Raw genomic sequence first — 15,689 nt, forward strand, 5'->3', positions numbered from 1 at the left:
GAGAGAGCTTGGAGTACCTAAAGCTGCCTGAAACAACACTGGGGACACATATGACATAGGGCGGCTTAACCATGCTTTAGGGTACTAGACATAAGTTTAGGGGCTGGAGTTTACAGTATAAGCACCAACATATGTTTGTGTTTAAGATGTAAACTCTTTTTTTGTGCATAGGCTGCATTTTTTGCTACTGCCATCAGAAAAGTTTCATCACATGGCATCAGCCTCCAAACCCTTCATAGGGGGTGGCTTTTTTTGTTAAATAGGCTGCATTTTGTATAAACATCATCACTGTAGACCTTAGTAAGTAATTGGTGAATATTTTTTGTATTATCACTTCAAATCAACCTCCAAGCCCTTCATAGGGGGTGGCTTTTTTTGCATTTCCCTCACAAAGAGTTCATCCTAGGGCATACAAACAACAACACAATGCATAGGGACATCAGAGGATAGTTGCAACAGCCACACAAATGCATAGGGACATCAGAGTATAAATACAACAGCCACACAAATACACATTCACATTCATCAACATTTCCCCCAGCCTCAATATCACACAAGGTAGTCATAAACATTTCCCCCAGCCTGAATATCTCATAACATGGACCAATACCACTTCAAATCAGCCTCCAAACCCTTCATAGGGGGTGGCTCAATATCACATAAACATGGACCAATATCACATTCACAGTCATCAACATTTCCCCCAGCCTCAATACACATAAACATGGACCAATATCACATTCACACTCATCAACATTTCCCCCAGCCTCAATATCACATGAACATGGACCAATATCGCATTAACATGGAGCAATGCACATAAGCATAGATTACATCAGAAATAGGCTGCATTTTCCTAAAGTCAAAAGCCTCCAAACCCTAAAAAGGGGTGGCTCTGAATTAGAAAGAAACTCACAAATCAGAAGATATCCTTCATACAAGGAAACATGATTAATAACATAGTTTTTTCATTGTCGGTGTACTCTCTATTTGGCTCAACTGCCGGCTACATTGCTCCTTCCTCGATGTCATCCAAACCAATGGAAGGTGATTCGCTTTCCAGCAAGTTCACAAAACGTGAAGGCGGCTTGGTATCAGATCCGTCAAAGGGGGCAAACGGAGGCTGAGTTTCAGATCCGTCAAAACCCTTATCCGGATCTTCGGTTTCAGAGCTGGAGGTTAATGGGGACGGAGATAGAGTGTCAGAAACGTAGAAGCCCTCGGCCGGAGGCTGAGTTTCATATCCGTCAAAACCCTTATCCGGATCTTCGGTTTCAGAGCCGGAGGTTAATGGGGACGGAGATAGACTGTCAGAAACGTAGAAGCCATCGGACGGAGGCTGAGTTTCAGATCCGTCGAAACCCTTAACCGGCGCTTCAGTTTCAGATCCGACTTCAAATGGGGACGGATCTAGGGTTTCAGAAACGTAGAATCCCTCGGACGGAGCTTCAGTTTCAGATCCGTAAAGGACCAGATCGGGAGGTGTCGGCCCTTCAGCCCCGTCGTCGCCTATGAACGGTGGAACACCATGAACCACAGACCGAGGACAACTTGCGTCGTAATCTACCCAGTCCGACGGTGTTTCAGTCACGACGGTGTCCATCGCGTCGGAGGGAGGCGGAGGGGAGACTGATTGAGGCGGAGGGGGAGAGGATTCATGAGAGAGAGGGCCGACAGTGAGAGAGAGAGTTGAGAGTGGGTGAGATTAATCGAGAATGAGGGGTTAACTGCAAACCCTAATGGGTTTGCATTTTTTTTTTTAAGTGTAAATAATGGCATTCTCAGTAAATTTGCTAAACATTAAGGGTGATTTTGATGTCCAAAAATGGTAAGTGAGTAGAGTGACTCTTATTGGGGGACATCCCGAAAAGGAAATTAGCGACTCTTATTCGGGGACGGAGGAAGTATTTCATTATATATCATCGAACGAATTTGTTACTCTAAACCTAACTTTAAGACGATTTTTATGATTGATATTTTATTGAGAATTTTAATTTAGCTCAAACTGAAATTTTTTACATTATATGAACATTCAATCTTTAGATATAAATTTGCATAGTTTGTTGTCATTCATGATCAAATTGACCGTGAGTAATATTTTGAAAAAGTTCAAGCATGTGATATCAGCTATTTAATCCTTGGAGTTTTTTTTATTAATAATAGTATTTGAAATTAAAACAATGTAAATTTTTAAATTAATACTGCAAAATTAGGATATTTTCATAATAAATAAAATTAATCCATAAATCAATGTAAATAAAACAAATAAGGGGAGATAAAAACACATAAAAATACCAAAAAATGAGTTTTATAAGGAAGAAAGAGTCTCGTTGTATTATGTTCATATTAATTAATGAAAATAATGATAAATATGTATATTATAAAAAAATTAGAAAGTGTAAATAATGACAAAATTTTAATTATGTATGAAGTACAAGAACTTATTAGAAAATTACATAAAAAGTTCATGACAGAAATGTGGCAAAAATCACATGTCAGCAATATAATAGAGTGACAAAAATGTCTTTTTAGGGCCTGAGGGTGTTTTGGTCCGAAAAAGCATGATTCGTGATTATATTTAACGTTAGGATCTTCTGTGCTATTTTTTTTTTATTATGGGTCACTGATGCAAGAAGTCAAAAAGTTAGAGATATTTAGGACAGTTCACTCTACGAAGAATGGTTCCTACACTGAATTAGAATATAAGTCGATATGGATGTGGTGAAAGACTACACAATCAGATCAATCATTGGAATCGAACAACACAACAAATAAATGATTTCTTTTTGTTATGATTTACTATTCAACATAAACTATTATTATTATTATTATTATTATTATTATAAATCTAGATTTATATTCGTTTATTATTTTCTTTAGGCATTCATCCCTGTTATTTCCGGCTGGAAATAAACACATCAAGCACAAAATGTGCTCGCCAGTGTCCTTGCGAACCCAATCGTAACTTCGCAACAATTGCAAGTATTTTGCAAGCATTCAAACTTAGTGGACCTTTGTGGTCTCTACTAATTATATTCAACTCGTAATGCATTGATTACAAAAATGAACCTTACTCAAACGGTCAAACTTGGTGGAATTTATAAATCATTAGTGTGAATCAAAAATCACCGATTTAGTATAAATGCAGATAACCTTTAATTACATAACACGGAAAAAAAGTTAAAATATGTAAATCATACTTATAATGATTATATATAATAGACTCCATGTAACAGAAAAGTCTTGTACCCAATTTCAAAAAGGTAAAAGAACATGTCAAAATGTCCCCGCCCCTACCGACCAAACCACCCGTTTCTTCAACAAGATCTAAGATTGAATTACCTACGACCAGTGATCTAAATAAATTATTTAAACTTTGAAGACGATGACTATCTAATAATTGAAATTGAAAATTAGATAAAACGCCACTTCGAAATAAAGCAGACAAAATCAATTTTATAACTAATTTATTTACTTTGATGTGAAAAAGACAATATAAAAACACTGAAATAAAATAGGGTAAAACATTACGAAGCCCACTATAGGAAGAAAAAGATGTAAATGCGACATGTCTTTTCAATGCTCTAGTAGACCTGCAGTTTGTCAGAATTGACGATCTCTCCGTTAAAATCAGGCCACCAAGTCAGATAAGCAGCCCAATTTGAAGGATGAGATCATCAACTCCGACAAAATGCGAGTCTACAAGAGGCTCGGCATAGCCACCAACAAGGTAACTCGTGAGGAATGTCGTGGATGCCACCGGCTAATTAAGAAGGGATCATCAACTCCGACAAAATGCACCTTTAGAGGAGAAAATTAACAGCATGGCGACGTGTTTTGATGAAATAAAAAAGAAAATATGAAAAGAAGGTGGATGGAAGAAGAGAGAAGATTGGGCATATTTATAGACTATAGTTGGAGAAAGGATATGTTCGTCATTTTAAATATGTAAACTTCTTTTGGTGTAATAAGTCTTCTCTTTTGGTGCCATTGTGACCTGACTTTTTGTCTTGTGGTAAGAAATGTCAAAAGATAATTAGCCACCTTTTCAAATTTTCATCATTTGTAATTACATTACTCCATATGCACAAACATTTATGCCTTTACATTAAAAGGGAGTAATTTTCTTCGTTGAATTCTTTTACATACATAAAAGTTGTCTTTACATATCTGTGAACTCATCTTTGAAATTGAGTGTCTCCATATTGCGTTTGTTAGTTACATTAGAGCATCTCCAATAGGTTAGGACGTCAAATAGCCCTCAAATAGCCTTCACACTGCCACATCATCAGCACTACAATTCTCCTGCCACATCAACTGGACATCAAATAGCCCTCACATAGCATTCACACTACCTATCCACATCACTAATAACAATTATATAAATTAATTTACACTCGTATCAACATACGGAATTTAATTTACGAGACAAATACGGAAAATTCAAATAATAATAATAAAATTTAAAAAGTACATTAATTTAAAAAAAAAGTACAATAATTAAAAAAATTACATTTAAAAAATTACATAAATTTGCATAAAAACTAACGCCTTGCAATCCTCCGCGCCCACAACTCTTCAACTAAATCCTTTTGCAGTCGAATATGAGCCTCCGTCTGACGCATGTCGGCATGTGCTTGGAGGAGGGCTTCTTCATCGTGCGGTACCCCACCTCGTACGTTGGCGGTGGTGACGCCGTGGCTTGGACCTCCTTCATTATCGTCGGTGGCCCAATCAGTCAGTTGTACACCTTCATCTTCGACGATCATGTTGTGCATGATAATACAGGCGTACATTATATCAGCAATGCAGTCGACATTATATATAGTGTTTTCGAAAAAAAAAATTTTAATCCGACGCCGGTTTGGCGCCGATCCGGGACGCACAATGGCGCCCGTGAGGATCGGCGTCGGAACCGGCGTCAGCGCGGGAATCGGCATGGCGACGCCGATTTTGACGCCGATTTCGCCGACGCCGGTTCCAATGGTTCGGCGTCAAACCGGCGTCGGCGAAAAATCGGCGTCGCGGTGGTGACGCCGGTTATTGGAGATGCTCTTAGGCCATCCACAATGGGCGCCCTAAGGCGCGCGCCACATCATCAGTTTTATCATCCTACCCCCCACCTGCAATGGGGCCCTAAGGCACGCCCTATATGTTTTACTATTATTTTGTTAATTAATTTAAATATTTTCAAATATATAATGCAAACTAATTAAAAAACAGAACGAGTAACTAAAAACCGGCAAAGATTGCATTAATTACACAAAAGTTACACGATTCAAGTTGGCTAATCTACGCAATTCCCAACTTCCAGCGCAGCTCATCGATCAACCCCTGGAGATATTCAGCTTCGGCGGGGGTCCGTACACTTCTTGAGGGCCTTGTGCGTCTGCAACAACGTTTTTGCCATCGAGGTTGTTGCCAACGACTCATACGCGGCGGCCGTCCGGCTCGGGGTCGGGGTCGGGACCGGGATCACCGATGGGGCGGCGGCGGTCGAGGATGATGTCGCCGCCGCCTTCCCCTTTGCCTTCGCAGCCTTGACGCCTATGGGACGCAGGGAGGACATCGGTGTGCCGGAACTCTCAATGTCCTTGTACGTCCGGTTGAGGTCCACCGGACGAGTTCCGCTTTCGCTGCTCGTGTAACCACCAGCTCCGGTGGTCTTCGTCCTCTTTGTCGCACTGGTGTGCAGAATCCCGTCTTGTAACTTCTGCTTGACCCTCAAGAGCGCCCAGATGGCCTCATGCTTGAAGTCGCCGTACAGGGACTGGTACGACAACAGCGCTTTAGTGTGCACGTCGCTCAAGCTCTCGCCGCTCCCCTGCTCCCTCGAGCACTTCTCGTACTCCGCCGCGAACAGGTTGACGGCTCCATGTCATCCAAACCGTACGATTCCGTACTGAATTCGGGATCGTACTGCGTGTTGGCGTCGAACGGCCAATATTCGTCGGGTTCTGTACCAGGCCAACGCGCCTCACCAAACATCGGACTATTGGGACTTGAATCCATTTCGTAGTAAATGTGAGTTTCGAGAGTGGAATCGTGAAATGAAATGTTACAAATGAAGGTGGGTAGGGGTATTTATACAAAAAATAAAAAACGCATGCCATCGTCTGCGCCCATCGTCCGCCGAGCCCACAATAGGGCGCCCGATGGCGCAGACGATAGGCCATCGTCGCGCTTTTTCCGCGGACGATGCATCGGGCGTGGGCGTAGAGCGCGGACGATGACGGGCACCCACAATGGAGGCATCGTCCGCGCCCGAGGACGATGGCCGCCATCGGGCGCTCCATCGTGGGTGCCCTTACATCTAATATTTTGACATCTGATTAGAGTGCTTTTATTTTGGCTCACATCAATGTCCAACATATTTTTCTGTATCACTCGTGTCTGACTCTAACCATCAAATTCGTTACTTTATCAGATCTATTTTTAAATTAAAATATAATGGATCATAATTAACATATAGGAGTAGTACATATATATAAACAAATGTTGAAATTAATAAAATTAATCACGTGAAACCGAAGTTGAAGAAAATGTAAACACTAGTCCGTAAGTGTAAAATCATTTATTTTGCAAACCATAAATTCTAATAAGTGAACTTAGGACCTGCACTTAGATAAATGGAACAATTTTTCTGCAAACTAGAACGACACATCAATGAAGCTAATTATTTGAAACTCAATTCATAGGTTCATCAGAAATTTTAGACCCATACATGATTTACAGTCGGACACCAATTCCTTGACATATACTATGACAAAGCAAAAAAGGTAGGAAGAGAAAAGAGAAACTCAGTTAAAAATAAATACTAGAATCCAAACAACAAAGACGAGCTACATGCTTCAGCATAAACAAAAATACCAGCACCAAAGAACTCAAGGTGAGGGTTGGTCGTCCGATTGCAGCAACAAACATTCATCGAAATTATATGGTTCTTCATTTCTTTTCCAAGAGCTCCTCAATGAGATCAGCTGCTTCTTGGACAGTGCTGATGCTCTGGGCGCTCTCTTCCTCCACACAGATTCCAAACTCCTCCTCGAGTCCCATCACAATCTCAACCTGAACGGACGTTTAAACAATTATTGGAAAAGATATTGATTTGTTGTTTTTTACTGAGAAATATATCAATTAGTACTATGTAACATAGACGTTGCAAATGAATAAATGTAAAATGTAAGAAGATCATATTCATTTCACTACTATTGCTCAAGCAATCAGAAAGGAAGAATGTAATTTGAAAAACAGGGAATGCCCATAAACAAAATTAGATGATAGAAAAATTGATGCAACCATTCTTGTATCAACTGAAGAAGTAAAAGATATCTCTATACACAATGAATTTAATGGCAAATGCAGTTCACATAACATACTGAAGGAGTAAAAGATATCTCTATACACAATAACTAAAACTTTTCAAATGCCAAACCATCTATGGGATCAAGGAATGTAGGCAAAATGCTTAACAATAGCTAAAAGTGGACCAGAGAAAAAAGGTTTTTTTGTTATCATAACGCGAAGAGATTAGGAAGCAACAAACACTTCATAACACTCAATAGTTGTAACGGAAGAGACTTTACCGTGTCAAGAGAGTCAGCACCGAGTACAGAAAATTTTGATTCTCCACAGACATCACGATCTTCAGGAAGAGCCAGCTGTTTCCTCACTATGTCTACTACTTTCATTACGGTCTCTGGTTTGGCCTGCACCATAGAACAATCCGAAATTATTTGTAATATCATCAAGCTTGGCTACAAACAGACGCTAAGGGAAAGCAGATATGTCTAGAAGCAATAGATGACAAAAAAATACTTACAGCACATGCAACACGGAAGCGAAGAACAGGCAATCTGCGAGATTGGAAGCCATTCCCGGTGAATGACAGTGAAGCTTTCTTCAGATTTGAAAGCTGAAGAAAATGCAACAAAATCAGGGGAAATCGAGATTCAATTCCCGCTTAGGAACAAGCAAACTAATTGAAAGAAATTATTGAATTCGACATTCTTTTGTTAAATATATTTATTTCATAATTCTTGTAAAAGCTCATTCAAATCATGCTCAAAGTTATATCAAAAAATAATTCTAGACAGTTTAAACAAGCAACTAGACAAAACACACACATGCACTCAAACATTAGGCATCGAAGTCAAAATCCTAAAAATAATCAATTTGCACATCTTCAAGCTTAAAAGTGCTAGATCTGAAGGCCAAAGTCAAGAAGCTTAAGCCCCTTTCTTAAAATTTATTTCTTTCTAACCTATAAACCAATAGATAGTAAAGGCAAAAGAAAAGGCGATGGATCGATAAGTTAACACTGAAAAGGTCAATATCAAACTCATTATAAAGATCCATTTTTTTACAAAAATACTCAACGATGTCATACTATTCGTTGCAAATTTACAATAACTCTGGTAATAGGCACAGATCAGATTTTGTCGCTTCAAGATCTCATATATTCCTAGCACATATCACCAATAAAAAAAATACTCCCATAGTTTTATAAAATGCAACCTATTAACAGAAAAAAAAAACTCGTACAAACTAATAGAATCGATGAGAATTTAACCTGATTTTGCTTGATTAGGCAAGAAACCGATGAGAACTTAACACTGGAAGCAGTAACAGAGGCCATTTTTTATGGGATCAAAGAGAATGGATCTGAAATTTGAGAGAAAGAGGGAGGGGTGGCCAAGAGCACGAAGAGTGTTAAGCGTGAGATTATAAATGTGTATAGATAGTTGTGATTAATATGGATGAGACTGTTTAATTAGAATTAGCAGCTGGCTCTGTTCGATTGTATCGATATGGGCTTTGTTTGGTTGTTGGGTTTTAGGTTGGAATTAGTATTTTTTGTTTCACCTGTCATCAAGAAATTTATAAGCATAGGTTTGAATTCAAAAAAATTATAATAGTCCTTCCATGTCACACTTGTTGATGACACATTGCAATAAGATCTGTCTCTCCGTTGCCAACTGCGCTACGCCCCTGCGGACACTTGGTGATGACACATGATTTTAGAACATATGGTTTACTATGTTAAGTGGGACAAAAAAATATTCAAACATCTTTGTTAAACAAATTATATTTTATATTGTATATTAATGTGAGACAAAAAAAATTCAAGATATATGACATCTTTGTAAACAAATTGAGATGGAAAATGTTACATTTATATTTAGACAAAAGGAGTAATATGTGTTATGGTGTTCTAGACGATGACGGTGGAATAACATGTCATCATTTTAAATTTTTGATACCTATAAAAATCGATACGTACGAATGTTAATTCTTTTGGTTAAACGTGTATCTCTAGGAGCATATACAACTAATACAAGGGGAATAAAATAAATATTCCAACATATGTCTACAATGACAGCTAACTTCGAGTAGTTTAAAAGGAGATTTATACGTTGGTGACATAATGGGCATTTCAGTAAAAAAAAAACTTAGTATATCAATCCATGAGTCGTTATTAAAGTATTCGAAATTTGTCACAGCTAAAATGTTTGTTAGAATTTATGAAAATACATTTCACCTTTTAAATAAGAGCTAAATAACAATAGCAAAATACCCCTTATGTTTGTGAAGGTGTTCGTGAAGTGCTAATTAGTAATTATACATAGAATTGACAAATTGTGTGCATTACATTATTATCATGTAAATTTAATAACAATTCAAAATGATTAGTTTAATTTTAACATGACCTTTAAAGAAAAATCTTAATTAAAATACAAACCCAGCGTGCTACCATTGTATAACAAGAACTCATTAACAGCACGATATTTAAAACATGCCCTTCAATAATTATGTCATTCTATAATACAAACATGTCATTCTATATATAACTATATCATTATGTAGCAATAATGCAATATCGTAGTGCATAACTACTATCGTGTGTTGAGTGAGTCCAGTTTGATATTAATATCTTGAAGATGTGTTTCAAAAAGTTTTATTATTCAGAAACTTGACAGGTTTGAATTTGTTTCAGAATAATAATTAAAGATTATGAACTAGACAATTCTTGAAAAAAAGACACTACTCCCTCCGTGATACGGAGTGGCAGGTCTACAAGAGAGGAAGTCGGGAGGTTGTTTGGCCTTCGAATCCGGAAGAATAGCAAGGAAGATTTGGAAGTTGTGATGGGGCGCAAATATCTCGGCAGCAAATATCTCGGCAGCTTAGTTAGGAAGTTTGTTTTCTTTGTTTATTTGAATTTCCAATTAGTCTATAAATAGGAGCTCTAGTGGACATTTAGAAGCATCTTTGGGAGATCATTTTGGGGACGATTTCAGCTCGTAGGCCTATTTGTGAGGAGTTCTTTTGCTTTTGTTATTTCTCATTCCAGTTTATAATAAAGCCTAGAGTTTTCCTTTTCCAAAGTTAGTGTTATTTCTTTGTGGCATTTTATCAAACGTTAGTGTGTAAGTGTTCAGTGAATCATTTCGCCGAGCATCTCTCGTGCTCGAATCAGTCGGCAGCCTTTACTCCTATCAATTGGTGCGGTGAACGATGGTGAACTCTAGGGGCGATTCACGCCTCGACGGTGTGGAGAAGGCTACCGAGGAGCTCAAAGCCCAGTGCCAACGGAAGGATGAGCGAGTCACGGCGTTGGAATCAAAACTCGACTCCTTACTAGTCGAGATGCGAGCGGGTTTCGCATCCCTCACTCCCGGTTCCAAAGTACCACCGGAGGACGACGCTTCCTCTGAAAATCGAGAATCAAAGTCGGTCTCAGCTGGCAACAATTCAACGTCCCCTATGCCAACTTTCGATGGCACTGACGCCCTCGTGTGGCTAGCAAGGGCGGAGCAATATTTCTTGATTTCAGATACGGCGCCGGAGTAGCGGATGGGCGTGGCCATGGTGGCCCTAGCGGGCGCCGCCCTTCCCTGGTATCAGCTGCTGCGGAAACGGGTTCCAGACCTGTCCTGGGCTCGGTTCGCACGGGAGCTGATGAAGCGCCTCGCGCAAGTACCGGATATAGCTTGCCACCAGTATCTCGGATTCTTTATGGCAGCCCTCCGCCCTGAAGTCCGCCTCCAAATGAAGGCCGCCAAGATTACGTCATATGAGGACGCCGTCGAACTGGCCTTGGATATCGACATGTTAGCGTCCCAGCCCCCTCCGCGGTCAGCCCCAACCAACTATACGGGTCAGCAGAGACGCTCATTCTCCAAAGGGGACTCGAACTCCCCCTCTCACTTCTCGTCCACCGGGTCCTCCCACCCGGTGTCCAAACGCTTCAGGAGTATTTCATCGGAAGAGTATAGGAAGCACATCGCCGCGGGCACTTGTTTCAGATGTGGCCTAAAGTTCGGCCCCGCCCATCGGTGCCCCCCAAAAACCCTGAATGTACTCTTCTGGGATGACGAGGAAGCTGCGCTCGAGGGCCCACACTCGGACGACCTCCTTGATCAAGACTCAGAAGTAGAACTACAACTCTCAGAACTCTCGTCCAACGGCCTCGACTCATCCTATACTCTGAAACTGTTCGGAGCAATAGGCGACCACAAGGTGAAGGTTATGGTGGATAGTGGGGCAAGCCATTGTTTTATCTCAGACCACCTCGCCACCCTACTGCAGTTACCATTGACTCCAACAACGCCCTACTCCGTGATGCTCGGCGATGGGTCAAGGGTTCGGGCGGCAGGGATATGCCACGTCGTACCTCTGCAACTGGCATCCGAGGTCTTCCAACTCTCCTGCTACGTTTTTCCTCTACGCAGCATTGACGTCATTTTGGGAATCACATGGTTGGCCTCTTTGGGCGATGTCAAGGCAAATTGGCAGCGTTTGACCATGAAGTTCTCAATCAATGGCCTCCCATTGACGATCCAGGGCGACCCCACTCTTACTCGCCGAGCTTGTTCGTCCCACGACATTCACCAATTGGAGGCAGGAGACTCGTGTTGGGTCCTGCGATCGATGGAGACTGGCACGACCAATGATGAATTCGGCCTGAGCGACTCGCTCACAGCAGCTGCCCGTTCCCAAATCCAGCGGGTCGTGGCCCAATTTCCGCAGGTCACCCGCCCAGCCACCGGACTACCGCCAGCACGCCGCACGGACCACCAGATCCCGCTCCAGCCAGACGCTCAGCCTGTCTCAGTCCGGACGTATCGATACAACCATCTGCAGAAAGACGAAATGGAGCGACTCGTCACGGAGATGCTGGCCTCGGGCATCATTCAAACTAGCACGAGCCCTTACTCCAGCCCGGTCCTCCTCGTCCGGAAAAAGGACGGCTCATGGCGATTTTGCGTCAACTACCGCGAACTAAACAAACGTACAGTGCCGGATAAGTACCCTATCCCGATTATTCAGGAATTATTGGATGAGTTACATGGGTTATGTTGGTTTAGCAAATTGGATCTCAAGGCCGGTTACCATCAAATTCGTGTGGCCCCAGCCGACGTGCCCAAAACAGCATTTCGTACGCACTCCGGCCACTACGAATTCATTGTCATGCCGTTCGGTCTCACCAATGCCCCCGCCACATTTCAGAGCCTCATGAATGACATCTTTCGGCCTTTCCTACGGAAATTCGTCCTCGTCTTCTTTGACGATATTCTCGTCTATAGCACCTCCTGGGACGCCCATATGAGCCACCTTCGACTAGTTTTTGAGGTACTGGAGGCTCATTCCCTCGTCGTGAATCCTAAGAAATGCCTTTTGGGTCGTGAAAGTGTGGAGTACCTAGGCCACGTCGTCTCTTCCGAGGGTGTAAGCATGGATCCGACCAAGGTAGCCGCCGTGGTGCGTTGGCCGAAACCAACCTCTCTTAAAGGCGTGAAGGGTTTCCTCGGGCTAACCGGATATTACAGACGATTCATTCGGGATTATGGCAAGATTGCAGCTCCACTCACTTCCTTGCTTAAGAAGGCCGGGCAGGAGGCACCCAAAAAGACATGGAGTTGGTCGGCCGATGCGGAGTTGGCTTTCACTGCACTAAAAAAGGCTTTGACGACGGCTCCCCTGCTTCGAATGGCGGATTTCTCACAAGACTTCGTGATCGAATGCGATGCATCCGGCCGCGGGTTGGGGGCAGTCCTAATGCAGAATCGACAACCGGTGGCGTATTTCAGCAAGACCTTGTCCACACGAAGGCTTGCAAAATCGGCGTATGAAAATGAACTGATGGCTTTGGTCTTGGCCATCCAGCATTGGCGCCCGTACCTCCTGGGTCGACGGTTCGTAGTGCACACTGACCAGCGGAGCTTAAGGCAGCTGCTCGCCCAGCCTCTCTTAATGCCGGCGCAGCTGAATTGGGCAGCCAAGTTGCTTGGCTATGAATTTTTGATAGTGTACAAAGATGGAAAGCTCAATCGCGCGGCCGGCGCATTGTCACGGCGGGACGAGGACTCCGTCGAACTCACCGCAATATCTCGCCCAACTTGGCCGGATTGGGCCGAGATTCAGGCCTCCATCGGGTCAGACACGACACTGGCGAAAATAAAGTCAGACTTGGCGTTGGGTAAGCCGGCCCCGTTACACTACGAGCTGATCCACGACGTTTTACTTTATAAAGGGCGTATCGTGGTGCCCACTCACTCGCCTTGGATTCAAAAGCTTTTGGCCGAATATCACCTTACCCCAACGGGCGGCCACGCTGGGGCATATCGCACATACCGGCGTATCGTGACGAATGTGTATTGGCCCGGGATGATGAAGCATATCACAAATTTCATCGCCGCATGCGCCACCTGCCAGAAGCTTAAGGTGGACACCCAAGCACCGGCCGGGCTGCTAGTACCGTTACCCATTCCGGAGCGCGTTTGGGAAGATATCAACATGGACTTCTTGTCGGGACTACCTAAATCGGGTGGCATGGACTGCATTTTCGTGGTGGTTGATCGTCTATCAAAGTATGCCCATTTCTTGGGCCTTCGTCACCCGTTTTCAGCCAAGCAAGTGACCAACTTATTTACCAAGGAAGTAGTGAGACTTCATGGAATTCCACGCTCAATTGTGTCAGACTGTGATCTGGTTTTCTTGAGTTCTTTCTGGCGTGAGTTGTTCCGGGCAATAGGAACGAAATTACGGATGAGTCCGGCCTACCACCCCGAGACGGACGGCCAGACGGAGGTCTTGAATCGCTGTTTGCAAACATACTTACGTTGTTTCTCCTCTGAGCGACCTAAGCAATGGAGCAAGTGGTTAGCGTGGGCTGAATATTGCTACAACACCAGTGCCCACTCGGCGTCCGACACCACTCCCTTCGAGGTTGTGTATGGTCGCCCGCCTCCTACTATACATAATTATTTACCCGGGGAGATTCGCGCACAGACCGTCGTGGAGTCGCTGAGGTCAAGAGACGAGGCATTGCTCCACTTGAGGCACCATTTGCTTCGCGCGCAGCAGAGGATGGCGGTCTCGGCAAACAAACACCGTCGGGATGTGGAGTTTGAGATAGGCGAGCTGGTATACTTGAAATTCAGACCCTACCGGCAGTCCACTCTGTTCACAGCGGCAAATTGGCAAGACGGCTTACCGTTTGGCATTGCCCAGCGGTTCCCGTATCCACCCAGTGTTTCATGTGTCCTTGCTTAAGAAGGCGATCGGCGAGGAGGTGTCGGAGCAAGACTTGCCGGAGATCTTGTTCGATGCAGACCCCCCAGTCTTGCCGGAGAGCGTTCTGAAACGCCGACATATTACACGCGACGGAGAGCAAGTCCAACAAGTGTTGCTCAAATGGGAGGGACAAGAAGTGGACGAGGCCACGTGGATGGACGTCACGGATGTACGGGGCCAATTTCCTTACTTCCGCCTTGAGGACAAGGCTGTTTCGGCGGGCGGTGCAGTTGATACGGAGTGGCAGGTCTACAAGAGAGGAAGTCGGGAGGTTGTTTGGCCTTCGAATCCGGAAGAATAGCAAGGAAGATTTGGAAGTTGTGATGGGGCGCAAATATCTCGGCAGCAAATATCTTGGCAGCAAATATCTCGGCAGCTTAGTTAGGAAGTTTGTTTTCTTTGTTTATTTGAATTTCCAATTAGTCTATAAATAGGAGCTCTAGTAGACATTTAGAAGCATCTTTGGGAGATCATTTTGGGGACGATTCGTAGGCCTCTTTGTGAGGAGTTCTTTTGCTTTTGTTATTTCTCATTCCAGTTTATAATAAAGCCTAGAGTTTTCCTTTTCCAAAGTTAGTGTTATTTTTTTGTGGCATTTTATCAAACGTTGGTGTGTAAGTGTTCAGTGAATCATTTTGCCGAGCATCTCTCGTGCTCGAATCAGTCGGCAGCCTTTACTCCTATCACTCCGTTTTTTTAAAATAGCAACTATTTCTATTTTGGGTTGTTCCTATAAATAGAAACTTTAGAATCTTTCTATTTTAGGATACATGGACCCTACAATCCACTAACTCTATTTTCACTACTTTTTCTTTTCATCTCTCTTACTTTACTCATTTTTCTTTTTTTCTCTCTTACTTTATCAATTTTTCTCACTTATTTTACCATTGTGCATTAAAACCCGTGTCATTTCAAATGTTTCTGTTTTTTTGAATAAGGGATGGAGTATTAATTTATTAAAGTCAAATAGTAGACTTCAATTAATAAATGTATATTTATATCTTATACATAGGAAATACTAGATGAAAGAGAAAAGCACAAATTACTAGTAATTTTGGATTGAACGAGCAATCAATATTATATTATTATAGTTGTTGATAATAATATTT

At 42.5% G+C, this 15,689-nt stretch overlaps 1 protein-coding gene across 1 annotated transcript; it reads right to left on the reverse strand.

The window, feature by feature from the left end:
* Positions 1-6,657: 6,657 nt before the first annotated feature.
* Positions 6,658-8,792, reverse strand: LOC121797672 (acyl carrier protein 1, chloroplastic-like). The gene is made up of 4 exons (XM_042196318.1): positions 8,573-8,792; positions 7,823-7,915; positions 7,587-7,709; positions 6,658-7,068 (listed from the first exon to the last, which is right to left on the reverse strand). Exons 1-4 carry the CDS (start codon positions 8,636-8,638, stop codon positions 6,946-6,948), a joined length of 405 nt encoding a protein of 134 aa, XP_042052252.1. The 5' UTR covers positions 8,639-8,792; the 3' UTR covers positions 6,658-6,945.
* Between the last annotated feature and the right edge of the window lie 6,897 nt (positions 8,793-15,689).

Source organism: Salvia splendens, chromosome 4 (genome assembly GCF_004379255.2).
Source record: "Salvia splendens isolate huo1 chromosome 4, SspV2, whole genome shotgun sequence".
Taxonomy (NCBI): Eukaryota; Viridiplantae; Streptophyta; class Magnoliopsida; order Lamiales; family Lamiaceae; genus Salvia; species Salvia splendens.

Bases quoted from the DNA above. Each gene is read 5' to 3' on its own strand.
- LOC121797672 (XM_042196318.1), bottom strand. From the start codon at position 8,638: ATGGCCTCTGTTACTGCTTCCAGTGTTAAGTTCTCATCGGTTTCTTGC. The intron at 7,916-8,572 runs GTTAAATTCTCA...CATTTTCTTCAG, and splicing joins GCCTAATCAAGCAAAATCAG to CTTTCAAATCTGAAGAAAGC. The intron at 7,710-7,822 runs GTAAGTATTTTT...TCTATGGTGCAG, and splicing joins GCTTCCGTGTTGCATGTGCT to GCCAAACCAGAGACCGTAAT.